The sequence below is a fragment of the Dipodomys spectabilis genome, unplaced genomic scaffold (assembly GCF_019054845.1).
Source record: "Dipodomys spectabilis isolate Male_0828 unplaced genomic scaffold, ASM1905484v1 ptg000526l, whole genome shotgun sequence".
Taxonomy (NCBI): domain Eukaryota; kingdom Metazoa; phylum Chordata; class Mammalia; order Rodentia; family Heteromyidae; genus Dipodomys; species Dipodomys spectabilis.
In genome coordinates, this window is record NW_024871203.1 from 1564090 (window position 1) to 1588210 (window position 24121).

Consider the following 24121-nt stretch of genomic DNA (forward strand, 5'->3'; position numbering starts at 1 on the left):
CACACACACACACACACACACACACATATATACACACACACACACACACACAGAGTGCAAGACCTTGATTTCCTGCCCCAGTACTGGTAAGAGAAAGAAGAAAAGCGAAGTGAGGACCTTTCCAACTCTAAGCCAATGGCCTTGGAACCCGGGCCCCAGCCAACATGGAAAAGTTGAGGATCTCTGAAAACTAACTACCTTTGGCGGCTTCAGTCACATCCTCCTTTGCTATAATCCCCGTATCCTCGTGCTGGTCCCAATGCACTCCGTGCCAGTCCTGGTGCTCTCCGTGCCGATGGACAATGGTAGCGGGTTCCGGTCTACAAATTACCGTTACCACACATGCGCACTTGGTAGGCAGGCGCCAAGACCTTGTGGGTGTAGCCCAACCCTGCATGGTGGGCGGGCGGGGGGGGGGGGCGTGGGGGTTCAGATCTATGTTTTCTGTTTCCTTTTAAAGCTATACAAGGCAGGATCAATCACCACAAATGTAAGAGACGTATTTTGTTTTTTTTTTTTTAATCCGGTGGTTTCCTCGTCCATCAATTTTCAGAGGACTTTCGCTGTCATGGAAGTAGTCATTTATCCCAGTGGGATCTTAAAGAACTGTTGCGTCTGTCATGTCCTGCTTTGCTTGTTCTGTTCATGCTGGGCGCCAATGGCTCCTGCCTATACTCTAGCTACTCAGGAGGCTGAGATCAGAGGATCGTGGTTTGAAGCCAGTCTGGGCAGGAAAGTCTCTAAGACTCCTATCTCCAGTTAACCACCAAAAAGCCAGAAGCGGAGCGGTGGCTCAAGTGGTGGAGTGCTGGCCTTGAGTAAAAGACCTCAGAGATAGTGCCCAGGTCCTGAGTTCAAACCCTAGGACTGGCACAAAAAATAAACTGTAAGTTAAAAAAACAAAGCACGGTGTGGGCCATTTTCCACTCTTACTTGCAGTCCTTGAGCATGGTCCAAATGCTGCAACTCCGCTGACATACTGGGGTGCATCTCCCTAAGATGAAAGCTCTGTCCATCCAGCCCCATCTGATTTGAACTGAACTTTAGTTGTTGCTCTGGCCCTATCTTAGATTTGTTTTTCCTGCTCCACTTCCAGCTTTTTTCTTGGCTAATTGGAGATAACTATCTAATGGACTTTCCTTCCTGAGCTGGCTTCGAACTGTGATTCTCAGATCTTAGTCTTCTGAATAGCTGGGATTACAGGTAAGCCATTGGCACCCTACTGGAAAAACTTTTTAAATCTCTCTCTTTTTGTCGGTTGTGGGGCTTGAACTCTGGGCCTAAGCACTGTCTGAGCTCTTCAGCACCAGCCAAGCACTCTACCATTTGAGCCACAGCACCACTTCCAGTTTTCTGGTGGTTAATTGGAAATAAAAGTCTCAAGGACTTTTCTATCCGGGCTGGCTTTGAACCGTGATACTTAGATCTCAGCCTCCCAAGTAGCTCGGATTACAGGCATGAACCACCTGCACTGGGCTCTCTCTTTTTTAAATTGGTTTGTTTTCTTATCATTGAAGTTTGTGAATTCTTATATACTTTGCTTTAAACACTGTAGAAATTATGTATTTTGCAAATATTTTCTCTAAGTCTATAACTTACTTTTGTATTTATTTTGGTGGTAATAGGGATTGCAGTCAGGACCTTGTTCTTGCTAGCCAGGTGCTCTACTTTTTGAGCCATGCTCCTAGCCCTGTTTTTGTACTTTCTTTTTTTTTATTATTAGTTTTATTTAGGGTCCGGTCGTGGTGCCTGAACTCTGGGCCTGGGCACTGTCCCTCAGCTCTTTTAGCTCAAGGCTAGCGCTCTACCACTTGAGCCACAGCGCCACTTCCAGCTTTTTTCTTTTTGCTTATGTGGTGCTGGGGAATTGAACCCAAGGCCTCATGCATGCAAGGCAAGCACTCTACCACTGAGCCACCTCCCCAGCCCCTGTTTTTGTACTTTCTTAAGTGCCTTTTGAAGAACAGAAATTTCTTAGTTTTCATCAAGTCCAATTTATCAGAGTTTAAAAAAAAATTTCCAGATTGTGTTTGTGCCGAAAAGTCTAAGACATGGTCTGCTCTAAGGTCACCAAGATATTTCTCTATGTTTTCTTCTTATAGTTTTACAACTTTGAACATTTACAGTTATATTTGTGGTCCATTTTGAGTTCATTTTTGTTGTTTGAAATCACATAGTTCTTTTATTTGGTGTAGTAGGGTTGGAACTTAAACCATACTCCTAGTCCTTTTCTTACCTTCATTATTTTTCAAATAGGGGTTTGGGCCACTCTAGTCTGTGATCCTCCTATTTATATATTTCTGCAGTTGGGATAACAGGGGCACATGACACCATGTCCAGCTTTTTATTGGTTGAAATCCGGTGGGGTGGCCCCCACAAACTTTTCTCATAAACTGGCCTGGAACTGTGATTCTTTTCATCTCAGCCTCTTGAGCAATTAGGGTTACAGGCATGATCTTTTTTTCTTTTCTTTTTCTTTCATTGAGACAGAATCTAGCTATGTAGTCCAGGCTGGCCTCAAACTTGTGACCTTCCTGCTTCAGCTTGCTGAGTTCTGGGATCAGAGGTATGCACCACTTTCCCAGTGTATCAATTTTGGTCTTCTTTTGTTTAGATTTTTTTGTCAGTTGTGGGGCTTGACCTCCGGACCTGGGTGCTGTCCCTGAACCTCTTTATGCTCAAGGCCCGTGAGCCACAGCACCACTTCTGGTTTTATTGAGTGATTAATTGGAGATAAGAGTCTCATTAGGGGACTTCTGCCCAGGCTGGCTTCTAACTGCGAACCTCAGATCTCAGCCTCCTGAGTAGCTAGGGTTACAGGCATGAGTCACCGGCTTGTTATTGTTATTGTTGTTGGTTGTGGGGCTTGAACTTAGTTGTTTAGCTTACTAACTGTAGACAGATGCCTGAAGTGGGATGAGAGGAGGCAGGAAATGAGTTAGGAGGAGATTGCAAGTATTCTAACAGAGGTGAGGAACTTTCAGCCCTTAGGCCACATAAGGCAAGAGGTGCATTTTGGTGGTGGGAGGGGGTTTCCCACAAGACACGCTTTACCTTTGTCCTTGAATCAAAATACTGCACAGACTAACCTTAAACAAACAAACAAAAGACAGAACAGCAGCCAGGCCCTGATTTCAAGCCTAGCACCCCCCCCCCCCACAAAAAGCCACATAGAAGTTTTGGGGTTTCTTAACATTTATATGAAAAATTATAGATATTCTAGCAAAGACTTCAGAAATCACAGCTTCTCTTTATTTCTTATTATTTCTAAAGGGAAGCACTTTACTCAGGTGAGGCTTTCAGTTTATTAGAACCTCATTTGATGAAAACCTTAAAACACTTGCAAGAGGAAAATCACTAGCAAATGAGCATACCCCAAATGTATTCATGTCCATGAGACACAATGAGAACAACATTCAGAATTGGATACCAGAAGCAAAACAACATCAGCGTTACTATGGCCTCAATGTCTGCGTGCTCCCACAATTCACGAAGAAATCGTCAATCATCATGTAGAAATCACCCAATGTGATGACTTTAGAAAGCAGGGGATTCAAGAAGTAAAGCCTGGCAACTGGGTGACAGTGGCTAACATCTGTAATTCTAGCTGCTCTGGAGTCTGAGATTAGGAAGATCACCATTTCAGGCCAGCCTTAACAGAAAAGTCTTCAAGATTCTATCTCAACAGAAAGAAGCTGGGCCTGCAAGTATACATCTGTCATCCCAGTTACAACAGGAAGGCTAAAATAGGTGGATTGTGGTTCAAAGGTTTGCTCATGTAGGAGGAGAGACTTTATTTCAAAAATAACCAGTCAAAAAGGGGCTAGAAGCTGGGTGCTGGTGGCTCACGCCTGTAAACCTAGCTACTCAGGAGGCTGAGATCTGAGGATTGAAGTTCAAAGCCAGCCTTGGCAGGAAAGACTCTTATCTCCAATTAACCACCAGAAAACGGAAAGTGGCGCTGTGGCTCAAGTGGTAGAGCACTAGCCTTGAGCTGAATTGCTCAGGGACAGCACCCAGGCCCAGAGATCAAGCCCCATGACCAACAGAAAAAAAAAGGAGCTACACTCATGTCTCAGTGGTAGAGTGTCTGCCCAGCAATTATGAGGCCTAGAATTTAAACCCCAAATAGCCAGGGGAATGTCCTTCCCCTTCCCATATGTGTCATGTGAGGACCTAAGGAAGGCTTATATCTGGGGACAAGGACACCCTCCTCGCTGAATCTGCTGGCACCTGGCTTTTCCAGCCTCTAGAACCATTAGATATTTCTGTTGTTGATAATCTACCTAGTCTGCAGTAATTTGTTATAGTAACCCCCATTTGTCTTAACAAATACCATCTGTGTGTTCCAAGTGATGTCAAAGTGGCATTCCAACCTCTCAAACCTTTCCCAGGTTTCATAGCTCAGGTTCAGAGTTCTCTACAGTCCTCATTACCCGACATATGCAACTATAACCCCTCAGTACATCACCTTTACAATAATGATAATAAATAAATAAAGATTCCATTATGTTCCCTATACCATAATTGGTGAGGTGGGAAAATGGACTCAAGCCACCATTTTGAAAGGTTCCCAAAGAGCCAGGGCTGGAACCAAAAAACCTTTTTCATTATTTACCATAATCTGCTGCCTGAACTAATCAATGCATTGCATGGTTTCACAATAAATACCACATGTAGTTTTGAAAATTGAAATCATGCTTGGCATTCAGAAAAATAAAGTTGTATTTGCACGTAGTTGTGTCTCTGTATGGTAACCTTATATATAAATAGTATATGTTTAAGTATTTAAATGGTAAATATAAATTTGTAAGCTAAATATAGATATGAATGTAAACACATAATGCAAAATACACTTTAATGTAAATATTACTTTAACATTTATTTATTAAAATCATATGTATAGTAAAGCTCACTATTTTACCTCACTCTGAGAAATCCCTGTAGACAAAGTATGTCCTATTTAGTCAGCCTACATCTTGAAAAGAATAAAAATTTAAAATATTTTTAAAAGGAAAAAAAAGTGTGTCATCAGATCCATTTTAATAAGGCTGACTAACGTTACTAAGTATATAACACTGTCTAATACCAAATTACAGTCAAAATAAATTGCTAAGAAAAGATGATAACCCCAACTATAATTTTAGTTTAGTCAGATATAAAAGCTGGATATGACTCCTGGCCTACATTTTTCTGGAAAGATTGTTCATTATCCACTCATCTGGCTCTGAGCCATTGCCACTTTGATAACGATCTGGTCTTTACAAGGCCAAGATAAGGAGGTGTCATCTCCTGTAAGAACAACGCACCTCCGGTGTGACATTTAAACTGAAGCATAACCCAAAGATCACCTTCCCCTCCTCTCTTCAAAGGTAACTTCTTACCTGGTGTATGTGGAAGAAAGGGGGCATGTAATTTGTCAGAGGGGGCGTGTCCTTTTTCCAAAGAGGGTATGTCATTTGTCTGCTCCAGTGGGCGCTTCTTTCTGCTCTGTGAGTGTTGGTCTGAGCCACCACCTGTGGTTCTGATGTTGGCATGGAGCAGTGGGGGGGGGGGGGATAGGCAATAAGCCACATTTCCTGCCTTCAGTACCCCTACAACCATAGGTGATAATGTGCTTAAGACAGTGAACCAGCTGGAAATGACTTAATTAACATTAATTAGTAACATTATCAGGTAACTGGATGCAAAATGTGACTCTTCCTAAAGAGGAGAGGACAAAGAGCATGAAACTTCATTGGAAAAGGTGGCTGGCGTCCCTTTGACAGCAAATCCCAGCTTTCAGTCTCACCCCTCACTGCCATCTCCAGCCTCACTGTCCTCCCTCCCTTCCAGAGACAGAGTATTCCCTTCTAACTTTCTCAGTACATGTTTTCGCTCTAGCTGAGCACCAGTGGCTCACACCTGTAATCCTACTTACTCAGGAGGCTGAGATCTGTGGATCATGGTTTGAAACCAGCCTAGGCAGGAAGGTCAGTAAGACTCTTACCTCCAGTTAAGCACCAAAAGAGCCCAAAGTGGAGCTTGGCTCAAGTGGTAGAGCACCAGACTTGAGCAAAAAAGCTCAGGGAGAGTGCATAGACCCAAGGGGGAAAAAAAGAAAACAAATCTACCCCCTTCTCTCCAGAACTAGCATTTGACAATTCCTCTACTACCTAACATAGTAGCTAGGTGCTGGTGACTAACATCTGTAATCATAACTACTTGGGAGGGTTGTGGTTCAAAGCTGGCCGGGCCAGAGAAATTTGTGAGACCTCCTTGGTAATGGCTGAGTGTGGTGGCATGTGCCTGTCATTTTAGCCTTGTGGAAGGCTGAGATGGGGATGGTCAGAGTTCTAGACCAGTCTAGGCAAAAAGGTTTATAAGGCTCAATCTTAATGGAATGAGGCTGGATGTGACCATGCATATCTGTCATCTCAGCTACAGCAAGAAGGTGGACCATGAGCCAAACATGCACTCAGGCAGCAAGCAAGGCCTTATTTCAAAGATTATCAGTGAAAAGGAAAGACTGGAGACATGGCTCAGTGGTAAAGCACCTGCCAAGCAAGTATGACCCTGAGTTCAAACTCCAGTACCACCACTATCACCAACCCCACCAAACACAAAATTTCATTCTGCTATGAATTAGGAACTCCAAAATCTGCAATAAATAAGAAACTTTCCTCTCAATTTATAACAAAAAATGAACTAAGCAAAATTTAACATTAGTCACAAACCACTATGTCAGTGAGAATTTGGGGCAGCATTCATAGCAGTAGAATTGAACAATTATATTAAATCAGCATATTATGAAATGGTATTTATGGTTATTTATTGAAGGGCTGGAGATTAAACACAGTGCCTTGCATATAGTAAGGAAGTACGCTATGCCTGAACATTGATGATGGTTGTTTTGTTTTTGCCAATCCCGGGGCTTGAACTCAGGGCCTGGGCACTGTCCCTGAGCTTCTTTTGCTCAAGGCTAGTACTCTACCACTTAAGCCACAGTGCCACTAATGGCTTTTTCTGTTTATGTGGTACTGAGGACTCAAACCCAGGGCTTCACGCTTGCTAGGTAAGCATTCTACCATTAAGCCACATTCCTAGCCCAAATGTTGATGCCTTTTAAATGTTAAATTTTATCCTTAAAACCCAGCTGTGATTTGGTGCAAATCTAGCTAGAGCCTAAAAACATACTTTAGAAAGTAACATATTTAATAAATGGAACCTGGACTCTCTGATTAAAATATGTTCTTTTCTCTGTCTATTTTTGTTCAGTATCATGAAGTGTTTTCCTTCTAGCTTTGGCAAATACAAAAACAGCCCTATCCTATGTAAATTAGTTCTCCTCTTGAACACATTGATTAAAATGTATTATCTTTTGCTACTAATTTGTATAAACTCATTTAATTTTTTAAAGGACTGGGGATGTGGCTTAGTGGTAGAGTGCTTGCCTAGCATGCATGAAGCCCTCAGTACCACATACACAACAAAAAAAAACCATAATAAAATTAATTTTTTAAAGCACGGTGATTGGACACTATCTTGTGACTTTGGCTAGCACAGGGTTTCTCATCTTGGACACTGTTAAGATTTGGGTCCAAATACATGTTTGAGTGGTTGGGGGGGGAGGTTATCCTATGTGTATGTTTAGTAACACCCCTGGCCTGTACCCACTAGGTGGCAGTAGCGCTATCTAGACCCTTAAAATTGTGGCAATTGGAAATGTCTCTAGACATCTGTGATGAAGATTTTTTTTTTCTTATCTAAGAGGCTCAGCTATAAAATGATGGTTCAAGAAAAGCAATTTTGCCTTCCAGAGAACAAGTACCTTCCACCCACCCCCTCCCAGCAACAATAGCAGAATCTGGCCCCAAATACAAGTAGTACCAAGGTTGAGAACACTGCTTTACAAATAACATACATTGTGGGGAGGGTGAGGAAATGAGTCACTATATTTTTTGTTAGAGAACCACAGCCATACCTAGCTTTTGGAACTACCTTGTGGGCTTGTACTGCTAGTATCAATTCCTACTCCGCACTCCATTGCCCTTCAGTTTCTCAGGGATGGGGTGTCTGAGCAAAGCTAAGCTGATCTGTGCAGTTCCATCCTCTATGCAATGAGAGTTCAGAAAGTGGCCATGGGATTTGATCCAAGCCAAAGTAAAAGACAAAAATTGTGTGTTTGCTCTCAATATGTGGACTAGGCCTTAAAAGCGAATAATGAGGGGATGGGACTGTGGCTTAGTGGTAGAGTGCTTGCCTTGCATGCATGAAGCCCTGGGTTCTATTCCTCAATACCACATAAACAGAAAAAGCTGGAAGGGACGCTGTGGCTCAAGTGGTAGAGCAGTAGCCATGAGAAAAAAAAAAAAAAAAAAAAAAGAAGCAGCAGCAGCTCAGGGACAGTGCCCAGGCCCTGAGTTCAAGCCACAGCACTGGCAAATAATAACCAGAATGTAAAACAGGTTCTGTTTTCAGAGCTAGGTACTGGCAGGAGGAAGAGAGTGTGTAGGGAGCTGAATATAGTTGAAGTACTCTTAATATAAGCGTGTGAAAATAAAACAACAAAAACTTTTGAAATTGTTTCAACAGGAAAGGATTGAAAGGGATTGATAGAGGGGATGAATTTGATTAGGTATATTATATGCCTATAAGGAAATATTGAAACACCTTTGTATAAGAAATAGATGCCAGCCTGGTGCCAGTAGCTCATGCCTGTAATCCTAGCTACTCAGGAGGCTGAGATGTGAGGATCATGGTTCAAAGCCAGCCTGGGCAGGAAAGTCTATGAGACTCTCATCTCCAATAAACCACCAGAAAACCAGAAGTGGCGCTGTAGCTCAAGTGGTAGAGTGCTCACCTTGAGCTGAAGAGCTGAGGGACAGCACCCAGGCCCTGAGCTCAAACCCCATGACTGCAAAAAAAAAAAAAAAAAAAAAGGAAAAAGAAATAGATGCCAATACAAATGGTAAAAAGAAGTACATTGGGAAAAACTGGGCAAGAGCGAAGAAAGGGGTGACCTTGTCCAAAAAGAATTGTACTCATTACCTGACTTATGTAACTGCAACTCCTGTAGATATCACCTTCATAATAACAATTTTAAAAAGAAATACATCATATGCATCATATGTACAGATGAAAAGGTTATGACAAAAGCCATTTAATTTTTTTGTTAGACATCCACAGATTAATCTCAATTTAGGAAGCAAGCTATCCAAGGATAGCTCTCATGAGGAGACACTTGGTCCTGCTTGTCTTAGCTGCTACCTTTCCGGTGACCCCTAATTCTGCTACTATTTGGCACCTGCATTCTCAACCTTCTTATTAAGTGTGTTTCTTCTGAATTGGAATCCATCAAGCTACTAATGCTAATAAAAAAGGAGCCTTGGGCTGCAATGTAGCTCACTAACAAAGCACTTTCCTAGCAAGTGCAAAGTCCTGGGTTCAATCCCCAGTACCAAAAAAAAAAAAAGAAGAAGAAGAAGAAGAAGAAGCAGCCTCCTATCAACTGTTTTCTCAAGTTTTACTCTGGTCTGTTGGAACAGCACACAAATCATGTCCTGTCTGCCTAAAACGCCCTTTCTGAATGATTCCATACTGTCCTATCCTAGTCTGTCCTCACTCAGCAGGAAGTTGTCTAGAGCAATCACTGCCTCTGTTTTCTAATGACAATTACAGTTTCCATCTGAGCAAGTGAGTAGGAGAGGAAGGTGAACTGTTAGGTGGATAGGGATAAAAACTAAAGGACGTAACACAACATAAGCCATAGAGTATGTGTTCAATCATGGTGATTCCTATTCTCAGAGTGTCTCAGGCTCCTGCTCAAATGCTCCTCCCCATAATACCCTAGGTGCTCACTTCACCAATGAAAAAAGCTGGGATAGGTGCATTGCCCAAGCCATTAAGCAATCAGTGTAAAGCCTGGCAGAGAAGATACGAGAAGAGCCAGGCACTATGATAACTACCTTCCAAGAGCGCTCCGTTGGACTTCTTAGGGCCTTGTGCTGGTTGTTGCTTAGCTTTTACACTCAAGGCTGGTGATTTACTGCTTAAGCCATATCTCCACTTCCAGCTTTTGCTAGTTAATGAGAGAGAAGAATCTCAGACTTTCTTGCCTAGGCTGGCTTCAAACTGCCATCCTCAGATCTCAGCCTCCTGAGTAGCTAGGATTACAGGCATGACCTCCCTCTCCCTTGCAGTCAGCTCTTCAATTATGTGTTTTAAATGGCTCCTTTCTCTTTCTACAGGAAAGGACAACTGGGACCAAGAGCTCGCCCTTGAATCCCTGAGGAAAATCTCCACCAGGAATATACACTACCAATCAAGATAAATGTAAACATCTTTTATATAACTGGGTTCCTACCTGAGAATGTGACTTAGTGGTAGAGTGCTTGCCTAGCATGCATGAGGCCGTGAGTTCAATTCCTCAGTACCACATACATAGAAAAAGCCAGAAGTGGCCCTGTGGCTCAAGTACTAGAGTGCTAGCCTTGAGCAAAAGAAGTTCAGGGACAGTGCCCAGGCCCTGAGTTCAAACCCCAGGACTGGCCAAAAAAAACCCCAAAAACCGAAAAACTGGCTTTCTTGGGTTCACGCTCCCTCCCTCCCCTTTCCTCCTAAGACAGAGTAAGATTGAACGACTTATAGAGTCAGTGTCTTCTTTTGCCTTAGGTTTATTAAATGAATGTATTTCATTTTTTGGGCCAAAAGAAAAAACACAAAAGAATTACTAGGAGAGTGTGCTATCACTTGAGCTACACCCCTAACCTTTTTTGTTTTGCTTTAGGTTTTTGTTTTTTGTTTTTATTTATTTTTATTTTTTGGTCATGGGGCTTGAACTCTGGGCCTGGGTGCTGTCCCTGAGCTCTTCAGCTCAAGGCAAGCACTCTACCACTTGAGCCACAGCGCCACTTCTAGTTTTCTGGTGGTTTATTAGTGATAAGAGTCTCATAGGGACTTTCCTGCCAGGGCTGACTTTGAACCTCCATCCTCAGATCTCAACCTCCTGAGTAGCTAGGATTACAGGTGTGAGCCACCAGCGCCCTGCTTGCCTTAGCTATTTTTCAGATAGGGTTTTCTGTATTTTTCTCATGCTAACTAGCACCACCTTGTTGCTGGTGAGAATGTGGAAGAACATGAACACTCATCCATCATGGGTGGGAGTATGCAGGAAGGTGATGTCTTATAAAATGAAGTCTCTTACTACTCTACTCAGTAATTGCATGTTTTGATATTTATCCAAATGAGGTGAAAATGCATGTCCAACCTGCACATAGATGTTTATAGCAGTATTGGTCATAATTACTAAAAACTGTAAATAAGATGTCCTTTAGTAAGTGAGCGGATAAACTGAGGTGTATCTAGACATTGGAATATTATCCAGCCTTGAAAAAATAAGCTATCCCCAGGCACTGGTGGCTCACATCTGTAATCCTAGTTACTCAGGTAGCTGAGATCTGAGGATGGCAGTTCAAAGCCAGACTAGACAAGAACGTCCATAAGACTCTTACGTCCAATTTAACCACCAGAAAACCGGGAGTGGAGCTGTGCCTCAAAATGGTAGAGTGTTAGCCTTGAGCAAAAAAGCTCAGTGACAGCACCTAGGCCCTGAGTTCAAGCCCCACGACTGACAAAATGTTTTTTTTAAGTGTCACATTGTTGCTGGTTGATCCTATGTGCGTGTTACATAGATGAAAACAATCAGTCTGGCCTGACCCATCACGGCCGCCATCCCTAGCAGCCGCTAGGGTTTCTGGGGTTCTCGCTAGGGCTTCTGGGGGTTTGTCTAGGACTTCTCGAGTTTTGGCGCGCTTGTTACTGCGCATGCGTGGAGCGCCGCTTCCCTTTCTCGCCTGAGGTAGTTCGCGTCCGGCGAACCGAAGACTCTGAGGTGAGGACGGAGTCGGTGGACGAGCGGGAAAACCCAAGGAAATTGTAGGAGTTGTGCTCAGTAGGTACAGTTTTGGTCATAAATTCTCACAAACTCCATGTGGTTGTGGCTAGGGGCGTCGTTTCTTTGGTGAGGAGAGGTTTCTATGCGGAATTGTAAAGTTTTGGGGTTTTTTGTTTTTTTTTAATTTTTGTCCACCATTTTCTTCCATTTTCCTCCCTCCTCAATCCTGTGACAGCGACTCCGGGCCTTGTGCTCTTTTATTTATCGATTTAATTCATTTTGGTGTGTTTGCACGGGCCAACATGGTGGTAGCGGGACTTGAACTCAGGGTCGGGCGGCTGTTCCGTCGCATTTTTCTCTCATGGCTGCCACTGGGCCATTTGAGCGCCACAGTTACTCTACTTGTGCCGAGTTGTGAAATTTCAAAGAAATATAAGTAACGTTACTGAAATAATTTCCACACCCCCCCCCCCGTCCCCCACTTCCCTACCCCCCCCCCCACACTGAACACCATAAGTTCTTTTCTTTCAGCGCTCCTGTCCCGTGTGACCATGCAGAGATATTCAGAACACGCATCGGAAGATACAAAGAATGCCAAGACGCATGTCAAAAAGAACCCCTTTAAAAAGAAGCCCTTACCTCGTGAAGAAAAATCTCTACAGGAAAAACTTTATGACCTGTACATTGAAGAATGTGGGAAAAATCCCGAGGTAAAGGAGTTCAGAAGCAATGAGAGCTTGCTAGACAAGCTTGTCAGGAGAGAGGCCTTTCCGTGTCTAGTAATTACACTCAGCCCAGAAAATTGGGACTTTACTGTTAGGATCAAAGACAAAGATGGCTCCCTTTCAGAGACCATAGCACTGACTTATTCAAAGGAGACGATGCTTGAGTATTTAGATGCAGAAGAATTACCTCCTTTTCTGTTCAATATCCTGGAAAAATCTGAGGTGAATCTTTCTCACCATGGCTGTGTCATAGCAGAAATTCGTGACTATACGCAGTGCAGTAATAGGGAACTATCTGATTACCAAAGTCGGCATGTTCTCTTGAGACCAGCCAGGCAGACTTTAATGGAGTCCATGAGAATGGGTGGCCATTGGCAGACCCAGGAAGAGAAATTTGAGTTCGAGAACCAGCTGATGTTAGCAAAAGAAGATCCACTGTGCCTTGGTCCTTCTTTCTTGGGCACCTGCTCTACCAAGAGCAAGCTAGGCAACAAGCAGACCATGAAGAACAACTCAAGGAGATGGAGCTTCTTAGGGTCTCCATGGCCTTCCGTGAATTGGCAACAGGAGCTGCCTCAATTCACAGCTCCTCCTGAGCTCGAGGCAAAGATTTCTTGCAGAAAACGAGCAGAAAAAAGAAAGGGATACCCTTATAATACGACTATTTCAACAACAGCGAAGTGTGTGGACACATGGCAGCAGAAATCCTGTGACTTAGACGCTCCTTCTCACGTGGACGTGCAAAAATATGCTAAAGGGAAGCCGTCTGTCCCATCGGGTGACTCCCAGAAAATAGACTGGCTTACTCCCGAAGTAAGAGAAATGCTTGCATGGAAACCCGGCTGTGAGTTGAAGAAGATGCCACCATTTGGTAAAACATTTGTCCCTGAAAATATACAGACACCTAAAAAATCTAAACATGACAGCTCGATGAGTACCTCCAGGATCATCGCAGGTGACTCTTCCAGTTTCATTGTGGCCAACTCAGACAGCGATGATGGCAGAGTTGTTAGTACATGCCACAAATCTGTCCAGACCAACCCTGCATTCCTAGTGTCCCCCAAGACATCACCCAAGTCCAGTGGCTCAGCGGATCTCAGCCACGCCTACTCAGAGAAGTTCAATTTGCCCAGCACCAGGTGAGTTCCATCTTCTTCCTTGGGATTTGCAAGGGAGGTGGGAGTCACAGCTCCAGATTCATGTGTCACTCTTTTTTTGTTTTGTTTTGCAGTTCTGTACAGAGATACCCAAGTCCCAGCCATTCGGAGCGGCAGGTCAGTAAATCTCCGAAATTCAAGGCTGATGTTCCTAATCCTGCTTGCACTCTCCTTCCTCCTCCTTTCCCCCCTGCTCCCAAGCCAGCCAGCCTGGCTCAGGAATCCAGTGCAGGGGTTGGCAGAGGAAGCCAACTGCTTCCAGACGCCAAGCCTCCTGCGAGCTCATCAAAAAGCATCCAGGCCACCAGGAACCCCTTCTACTCAAGCAACCTGAAAGCCAGCAAGGTAGAAGACCCAGAACAAAAGTCTTCATCTCTGGTAAGTGGCTCTGTCAATAGCGTGGTCTGTGCTTCTGATGCCCTCATTCCTGGGCAAGTCCCTCCTCCCAGTGGTTCTGTGGCCTCAACAGTTACTCAATTGAGGCTGCAGTTTATTGTGAATCACAGTGCATATCCTGTAACTGTACAGATTCCATCTAGTTCTGCCATCTTGAACCCCACGCCCAAGATTTATCAGTTGTTTCCACAGAAACAGTCTCTACGACCCCCAGTGCCCCAAGCTTTTGTTGAGGGATCTAGCAGTCAGCCTGCCCCAAAGACCCAGCCAGCTGTTGTCATTACAGTTAAGGGATTGGGGAGTTTCCTATTGCCCCACGCAACTCTATTGAAGCAGTCAAAAACTGGGCACAACATTATTTTGCAGAATTGCCAGTCCCCTCCCCCTGCCCAGCCACAGCAGGTGCAGGTACAAGCCCAGAGTGCACAGCAAAGTGTCAGGCAGGCTCCATTTCCCCAGGCCACATTGACCGTCCAGAATGCTCAGCCTCATGGCTCCAGACACACAAGTCAGAGAGAAGGGAGAGCAAAGAAAGCCAGCTCAACTATGCAGAAGCCCTGAGTCTTGCCTTACTTGGCATCTCACAAAGCACATCAGCTTTGACTTAAATAACTTCCAACCTTTCACTTGCTTTTTGGTACTTTTTAACAGCTCTGTAGTTTACCTTTGAAACTTCAAACTTTGCACAGTAGCCCAGGCCCATGATTTTTTTTTAACATAGAAACAGGGACGGGCATTTACAAACTGTCATTGGCTTTCCTTGAGTTAATTTTAATTGTTGACATGGCTATTTTTATTGTCCTAACACGATTCCACATTGAAACTAGGTTCATTTATAAGCCTTCCAACTTAGAGTTCCCCTAAACAATAAAATTACCTCAAGGGTGTATATCACCTCAATATTTTAGCAAGATGAACTATTTTATAGGAGTTTCAATTGCAGTAAAAAAAAATAAGATACATTTTTAATGAAGCTGAGCAACAGAGTTCTAGAACTTTTCTACCTCCTAAAATGGAAACTCAAGTCCTCACTTTTTAGCTTTTAGCCCCTAGATGTCCCATCCAGTTTTCTGTCCCCATAGAGACTCTTGACCTTCTTGCCTCATTCTGTGTCTATCATTTGGTGATTGGCCATTTCATTCTACAAGATGCCCTCAAGGTTCATCCAGGTTTCCCTGTGTCTCAGGCTGGACCCTCTAAAAATGGTTTCCCAGTATGTGATAAATAAAGAAGTGGGAAGAATATAGAATCTGTATTACTATAGATTGGAAGTGAAAAAATTCTTACAGGTGAATGTGGTATTTATTTCATTTCAAAGGTTTGTTTATAAAGTATGAAATGTAATTACTGAAAATGCAATTTGAAAAGAAAATCGACAGAAAGTGCAATAAATAAGGTTTCACATGGGTACTGAATATGTCAGTTAGGAGCAGTTTAACCCCTCTGTCTCCTGCCTCTCAAAGGGTCTCCTTGCATTTTGTGCTCCCTCTCAACCTAGCTGTCCTCCTTCAGGCCTATCGCTGATCTATAAAAGGCACTACTGGTGTGGCTTTATTTTGTATGTGTGTGTGATGTCCTGTGGCTTGAATTCAGGCCCTGGGCACTGTCCCTGAGCTTTTGTGCTTGAGGCTAGCACTTTACCATTTAGGCTGCTGTTCAACTTTTTACTTTTTGGTGTTTAGTTGGAGATAAAAGTCTCATAGAGGGGCTGGGTATGTGGCTCAGTGGTAGAGTGCTTGCCTAGCATGCATGAAACCCTGGGTTCCATTCCTCAGTACCACATAAACAGAAAAGGCTGGGAGTGGTGCTATCCTTGAGCAAAAGAAGCTCAGGGACAGTGCTCAAGCCCTGAGTTCAAGCTCCAGAACTGGCAAAAACAAAATGTCTCATAGTCTTTCTTGCCCAGGCTGGCTTAGAAATTCGGTCTTCAGATTTCAACCTCCCAAAGCGTTAGGATTACAAGCGTGAGACACTCATGCCTGGCCTGGTGTGGCTTTTTATCTCTCACTGTCTGTATTTAATTTCCATTTTATATTTACATTTACAGTTATAATTCCATTTTTAGAACAGTAATTCCTTGCAGAAAGGTAAGTGAACACTTGAAATCTATTTCATTGTTCACTCTTTATTTCCACGGCTTCCTTGCATTTCTAAATCATTTTTTCTTTTTCTTTTCCTGTATCCATCAAGCACTTAGTCCTCACTATCCCAAGGCTTTCGCTTCTACCAATTTTCTTTCTTTTTAAATTTTTTTTTTTGTACTGGTCCTGGGGCTTGAACTCTGTCCCTCTGCCTTTCTGCTCAGTGCTAGAGTTCTTAGCATTTGATTGAGCCACTTCTGGCTTATTTGGTTGTTAATTGGAGATAAGAATCTCAGGGAAAGCCAGGCGCTGGTGGCTCACGCCTGTAATCCTAGCTACTCAGGAGGCTGAGATCTGAGGATTGCGGTTCAAAGCCAGCCCGGGCAGGAGAGACCGTGAGACTCCTATCTCCAATAAACCACCAGAAAACCGGAAGTGGCGCTGTAGCTCAAGTGGTAGAGCGCTCGCCTTGAGCTGAAGAGCTGAGGGACAGCGCCCAGGCCCAGAGTTCAAGCCCCACAACCGACAAAAAAAAAAAAAAAAGAATCTCAAGGAGGGGCTGGGAAGGTAGCTCAGCTGTAGACACTGCCTTGCAAGCATGAGGCCCTGGGTTCGATTCCTCAGCACCACATAAACAGAAAAGCCGGAAGTAGTGCTGTGGCTCCAGTGGTAGAGCGCTAGCCTTGAGCTGAAGAGCTGAGGGACAGCGCCCAGACCCAGAATTCAGGCCCCATGACCGGCAAAAAAAAAAAAAAAGAATCTCAGGGATTTTCTTATCCCTGATGCTTTTGAACTGTGATCCTCAGATCTCAACCTTCTGAATGGTCTTAAATGTTTCCTGTAATGAGACTGTACAAAAAATGTGCTTTCACTTGTCTTATGATTTACTCATGTTGTAATATGAAATCAGTTAAAAAATGTGCTCATGTAGTAATATGTATCAGGACAAGATTTATTTACTTGTGTTGTAATATGTACTTGATTCCGTTGTGCCTGAATAATATTTGATTGTTGATGTATATATACATCATCCTGCTTGTCGGTTCATTTAGTGCCTTTTATAGCTTCTCTGTTGCAACTTTGAAGCCCAGTCTGCCTGCATGAATTGTTTTTACAAGTATACATGTATGTTTATCAATGCCCCTTTCCCTAACCTCCTACCCTAAAAGCAGAAAAAAGGAAATGTCATCATCAGTTTTGAAGGCAATTAGTAAAGGACCAATAACCAGTACTATGCACTATCATTCTATGGTATTATTGTTCTACTGTCCTACGGATGCTGCTCACGGAAGATTGCACCAACTTCAAACCAGCTAGTCCAAGTTTCCTTAGGAGAGACCAGCACAGCACCCTGCACCTCACTGCCAGTGGTGCCCGAGCTTTGAGCCAGTGCAGAAAGCAACTGAGGAAGAATGGATGCTTGACCTTGGGAGCCAAGCAGAGACCTGCACAAGGTCCCCAGCTTGGTGTCCTTCCTCCCTCTCTATCTGGTCCTTTCAAGTACTGCTGGGAGCTACAGCAGAAGCTATTCGTGAGTGCTATTGAGCCCTCTATTGCTGGGGAGGGAAATAAATTCTGTTCTGTTTCTGTTTAACATTGGCTGCACTTTGTTCCTTCTCTTCCAGTGGTCCTCATCTAGATTGGTCATTTGAGGTCATTGCCACAGGTTCCCTGATTAAATTCCTAGAATGTATATTTCTTTTCAAACCTATATGAGGAGGAGTCCCTACATTGCTTAGCCTGGTAGCATGGGAGAAAATGCAGACTAGAGATGGAAGCATGCCACTTAGAATCTAGATCTTATTCGGCCTTCATGTAATTTTATCTGTAAGCAATTTAAGCTAGAGTCACAGTAGGATCAACTGCTAGTGGAAAGTGAATGTTCTCTCTATTAAAATGGGCACTCAGAAGAAATCATAGGGAGGAGGGGGGAGAAAAGGCTCCCGAATTTCATAGCTTATTCTACTGAGTCAGATTTCAGAACATAGGCCAAGATGATAGAAATAAAATTCCAAGAAAAAAATGTATTCTACCCATGAAGTTTGCCTATGTGGATCGGCCTGTAGACTCTGTGCTTATTTATAAATGACAAGTTTGAGAAGTTATTTCTTATTTTATTTCTGTTTGAAAAACACCCAGTCCTACAAAAGAAGCTCTTCTTTTATCAAAGTAACAGAAAGATCTTTGTTTTCTTACCAGACACACTATCTCTAGAGCCTTGAGCTCCTCATATCCCCCCTTCCCTTTTCCAATGAAAAACAACGGGGTCATTTCTCCTTATTGCATATGGCCTCCCTTAAATGATATCAAGTCAACCTGTTGATTAGGGAAAACTGACTTTGTTCTGTTTGGACAGAGTCTTCGCAGTGTTTCAGGTAACTATCATTTTCAGTAAAATCTAATCAAATAACCCTTCACAGTTTCAAGATTGATTTTGTGTACAGGGAAAGTATACTGAGCTACTTTAACTGCATTTGAGAATTACCTAGCCTGTTAAATAAGGGAGGTTTTCCCCCTCTGTTCTCTCAACATGCTGGTATTATTCTAACTATTTGACATGTTTTTACATAGTTCTTCCAGAACCACTGTACAATTAGAGAAGAGGAAACAAGGCACTTGGGGTCCTAAGTAATTTTCTCAAGGTCACCCAGCTGCAATGTGTCAGAGCCAAGATTTATCTGGATCCAAGCCTCCTAGGGCCAGATACCAGATTCTTTCCCACATGACCTTCTCCACTGCCTTCCTGAGGACAGGATGTGGGCCTGTCCCTAGTTAGGTCATCCTATGGTTGCAGTGACCCCAAAGCATAGGGAGATAGGACAGAGAGCGTTTTGTCACTTAGCTATATGTTTGTGTTTAAGGGGAGCTAATAAGTAAAATTTCTGTCATAGTTTGAAACCAGCTGTGAGATTCAGGAAATTGGCTAGCTGGACATACATTGATTCTCCTTTAAAGCAATGCCCACATATCCAAGGACATAGGGCAAATCTGGTTTCCTAATACTGCACCCTGATATTAGAGCGATATTTCCAGTCTGTCACAAGCAAGACTGGAGAACTATGGATCTCTCCGAAAGGTCTAGCTCTTCCCACTGGGGAGAATAGAGTAGGGCAAGCAAGCTCATGCTTTTATCCTCATCAACAGTTTATTAACCTATGGGCAATAGGCTTCATTGGCATGTTGTAAAACCTATAGAGCCTTCCTCAGAAGAAACATTTAAATATCTATATATCTATATCTATATATCTTAAACCTCAGGGCCTGGGCACTGTCCCTGAGCACAAATGCTCAGGGCTAGAGCTCTACCACTTGAGCCACAGCTCTACTCTGGCTTTTTAGTGGTTAACTGGAGATAGTCTCACAAACTTTCCTGCCCAGTCTGTCTTTGAACTATAATCTTCAGACCTCCGCCTCCTGAGTAGCTGAGATTACAGGTATGAGCCACTGGCACTCAGATATTTTATTTTCTTACCTTTAAGTAGTTTTCCAAAGCCAAAATTAAGGTTTTAAACCATAAAATAAAATACATGACCAGGTGCCAGTGGCTCACAAGTATAATCCTAGCTACTCAAGAGGCTGAGAGGATCTGAACTGAGGTTCTTAGCTCAAGTCAGCCTGAGCAGACAAGTCCCTGAAACTTTTTTTTTTTTTGTCGGTCATGGGGCTTTTTTACTCTGGGCCTAGGCGCTGTCCCTCAGCTCTTCAGCTCAAGGCGAGCGCTCTACCACTTGAGCTACAGCGCCACTTCCGGTTTTCTGGTGGTTTTATTGGAGATAGGAGTCTTATGGTCTTTCCTGCCCGGGCTGGGTTTGAACCGCGATCCTCAGATCTCAGCCTCCTGAGTAGCTAGGATTACAGGCGTGAGCCACCAGCGACCGGCAAGTCCCTGAAACTTACGTTCAAATAGCTAGGAGAAAGAAGTGGAGGTATGGCTCAAGTTGTAGAGTACAAGTCTGAGTAAAAATGCCAAGGGAGAGTGAGAGGCCTTGAGTTCAAGCACCAATAACACTGTGTGTGTGTGTGTGTGTGTGTGTGTGTGTGTGTGTGTGTGTGTTTGTGTGTGTGCACCAATAACTGTGTGTGTGTGTGTGTGTGTGTGTGTGTGTTCTAGGGCTTGAACTCAGGGCCTGAGCTCTGTTCCTGAGCTCTTTAGCTCAAGGTGAGAATTCTACCACTTGAGCCACAGCCCCACTTCCGGTTTTTCTGGTGGTTCATTAGAGATAAGAGTCTCATGGACTTTCCTGCCCGGGCTGGCTTTGAACCATGATCCTCAGATCTCAGCCTTCTAAGTAGGATTACAGGCATGAGCCACTGGCGCTGGGCTTCATATGCTTTTTTTATTGTATCCATTCTGGGACTTGTACTCAGGGCCTGGGCTCTGTCCTTGAAGTTTTTTACTTAAGGTTAGTGCTCCACTTGAGCCACAGCTCCACTTCTGGCTTTTTGCTGGTTAATTGGATATAATCTCACAGACATTCCTGCCCAGGCTGGCTTTGAACTGTGATCCTTGTATCTCAGCCTACTGAGTAGCTAGGATTACAGGTGTGAACCACCAGCGCCCTGCTCCAGTTCCTTTGTTTCAGACCCTAGAGTCCCTCAATATACAGGTCAAGATGTTCTGAGCTTAACAGTGCTTAGACTGACTCCCTGATACATACCCAATGGGCCAGCTCCAGGTCACAGAAGACAGGCTATGGTGGCAGTTCACTCTTGCCTTCTGCTTATGTCTCCAGTGTAGCTGGGATAACAAACACGAAATGTAGATGCTGAGGTGCAGGCCTTGCACACAGCCCTCCATTCTCCAGCATCTGTAATTTGTAATAGATTGTAATTGAGATGCACAGTGCAGCATTCAATTCTTTTGTCTAAGTGGGATATTTGGAGGCTTGGAGAGTTGTTAAGACAGGAACAGCTGTCCAATGTATGGGTGACATTGTAGAACACATTACTATGTAGAAATAAAAAGGTGCCAATTACTTCCCATTAAAAGATCTACTTTACTGAGCTGGGAAGTTGGCTCAGTGGTAGAGTGCTTGCCTTGCATGTCTGAGGCCCTGGGTTCGATTCCTCAGCACCACATAAGCAAAAAAGAAAAAAAAGCTGGAAGTGGCGCTGTGGCTCAAGTGGTAGAGCACTAGCCTTGAGCTGAAGAGCTGAAGGACAGTGCCCAAGCCCAGAGTACAGGCCCTACGACTGGACCCCCCCCCCCCCAAAAAAAAAAGATCTACTTTACTTTCTTACATTTAAAAAAGTCAGCCCATGCGTGGTTCACATCTGCAATCCTAACTATTCAGGTGGCTGGGATCTGAGGATTGTGGTTCAAAGCCAGCAGAGTCAGGAAGGTCTATGAGACTCTTATCTCCAATTAACCAGTAAAAAGCCAAAAGTGGAGCTGTGGTTCAAGTGGTAATATGCTAGCCTTGGGCAAAAAGGCTCCCAAACAGTAACCAAGCCCTGAGTTCAAGCTGGAGGACCTATTATTCCCACCCCCAAATGTCAGCCCATGGACAACATGTTTTGTTTTGTTTTTGTCAGTTGTAGAGCTTGAACTCTGGGCCTGGGTGCTGTCCCTGAGCTTTTCAGCTCAAGGTGAGCACTGTACCACTTGAGCCACAGCACCACTTCCAATTTTCCGGTGGTTAATTGTAGATAAGAGTCTCATGGACTTTCCTGCCTGGGCTGGCTTTGAGCCTCAATCCTCAGATCTCAGCCTCCTGAGTAGCTAGGATTACAGGCGTGAGCCGCCAGCTCCTGGCCTAATTTTTTTTTTTTTATACTAGTGCTGAGGCTTGGATTCAAGGCCTCAAACTCTCCCTTGGAGATATGTCTCAAACGATAGAATGCCAGCTGTGAAAGAGGTGAGGCCTTGAGTTGAGGTACTAGTACTGTCATAAATAAATACATAAAAAGTTATATAGAAATATTAATAAATGTTTTTTATGCCAGTCTTGGGGCTTGAACTCAGGGCCTGAGCAATGTCCCTGAGTTTTTTCATTCTAGGCTAGTGCTCTACTACTCAAACTATAGCTCCACTTCCAGCTTTTTGGTAATCAATTGGAGATAAGAGTCTCATGGACTTTCCTGTTGGGGCTGGCTTCCAATTGCCATTCTCAGATCTTTCTCCTCAGTAGTTAGGATTATAGGTGTGGGCCACTGTGCCTAAGCGCTAAGAACTATTTTTAAAGATTCTAAACTGCCATTATACTATTTGTTTCACACAAATGTTTCTGTTCAGGAACATAAATAAAAATGTACTTAGAGCTGGGCGCTAGTGGTGCACACCTGTAATCCTAGCTACTCAGGAAGCTGAGATCTGAGCATCATGGTTCAAAGACAGCCCATGCAAAAGAGTCTATGAGACTTTTATCTCCAGTAAACCATTAGAAAACTGGAAGTGGCGCTGTGGCTCAAGTGGTAGAGCGCTCACCATAACTGAAGAGCTGAGGGACAGTGCCCAGGCCCAGAGTTCAAACCCCATGACTGACAAAAAAAATTCTTTTTAATGTACTTAGAGGCTGGGAAGGTAGCTTAGTGGTAGAGTGCTTGCCTAGCATGCACGAAGCCCTGGGTTCGATTCCTCAGTACCACATAAACAGAAAAAAACAGAAGTATTGTTGTGCTAGCCTTGAGCAAAGAAGCTCAGAGACAGCACCGGGTTCAAGCCCCAGGACTGGCAAAAAAATGTAGTTAGAACCTGTTTTTTTCCAGGCTCCCCAGCCTTCTAGTTTAGTAGTTTCATAACTGTCCAACAAATGTATGCTCCAGATCATAAATATGATTTGCACACTCTTGCCTCCTGGTTCCTTGTCAGAGATGAGGGATTATTTTGGCCTACATCTATTATTATGCATACATAATGCACCTTCTCTGGCCTTGGTTCTGACAATGACAGTGGTACCATGTTCTTGTTGCCCAGGTTGCTATAGTGATGTCCTTAGCAGCCTCTGACACAAAGACATGTCTCTGCTTCAGACTCTAGCAATCTCTAAGAGTTACCCAACAAGGTTACCTGCATAGCATATTTATCTTTTCTTTTTTTCTTTTGTGTGTGTGTGTGTGTGTGTGTGTGTGTGTGCGCCAGTCCTGGGGCTTGATTTTAGGGCCTGGGCACTGTCCCTGAGGTTTTGCTCAAGGCTATTTCTCTACCACTCGAGCCACAGCTCCAATTCCAGCTTTTTGCTAGTTACTCAGAAATTAGAGTTGCGCAGACTTTCCTGCCAGAGCTGGCTTTGAACTGGGATCCTTAAAACTCAGCCTGCATGGGCTGGGAAGGTGGCTCAGTGGTAGAGCGCTTGCCTTGCATGCCTGAGGCCCTGGGTTTGATTCCTCAGCACCACATAAGCAAAAAGAAAAAAGCCGGAAGTGGCGCTGTGGCTCAAGTGGTAGAGCACTAGCCTTGAGCTGAAGAGCTGAGGGACAGCGCCCAGGCCTAGAGTTCAGGCCCAAGACAGGAACCCACCCCCCCCCCCCAAAAAAAAAACCTCGGCCTGCTGAGTAGCTAGGATTACAGGATAAGCCACCAGTGCCTGGCATTGGAGGGACATTTTAATGAGAGGAATATTTTATATTTACTTTTGTTGGTGGCAGGAAAGTAGAAGGAATAAATGGTAATCAGGTATAAAACAGAGCACTGGACAGATGCCAACAAAAGAAAGACCATGAGGAACTTCCCTGAAGTCCACACTTAATTAGGTTCATTTAGCATTATTGTAGCCTGCAAGAACTCCCTGCAGGGACCTGTGAGGCACTTCCATAAGAAGGAATGGCTGGGAGTTGGGCAGGTGAGGAGAGAGGCAAAGGAGCCTCTAAGAAAGCCAGATGGGCTGAATTCCACAATATGAAGAGGCAGAGTGATGGGGATACTTCATTGTGTATGTGTGTGCTAGT

The 24121-nt window shown here is 43.8% G+C and overlaps 1 protein-coding gene across 1 annotated transcript in view; it reads left to right on the forward strand.

The window, feature by feature from the left end:
* Positions 1–259: 259 nt before the first annotated feature.
* LOC122099635 (transcription factor SPT20 homolog) overlaps positions 260–24121 on the forward strand; it is a 31972-nt gene continuing 8110 nt past the window's right edge. The window contains exons 1-3 of the mRNA XM_042670191.1: positions 260–353; positions 12407–13739; positions 13832–14561. Coding sequence (XP_042526125.1) covers positions 260–353; positions 12407–13739; positions 13832–14561 — 2157 coding nt within the window. The remainder of the gene's footprint in view (positions 354–12406; positions 13740–13831; positions 14562–24121) is intronic.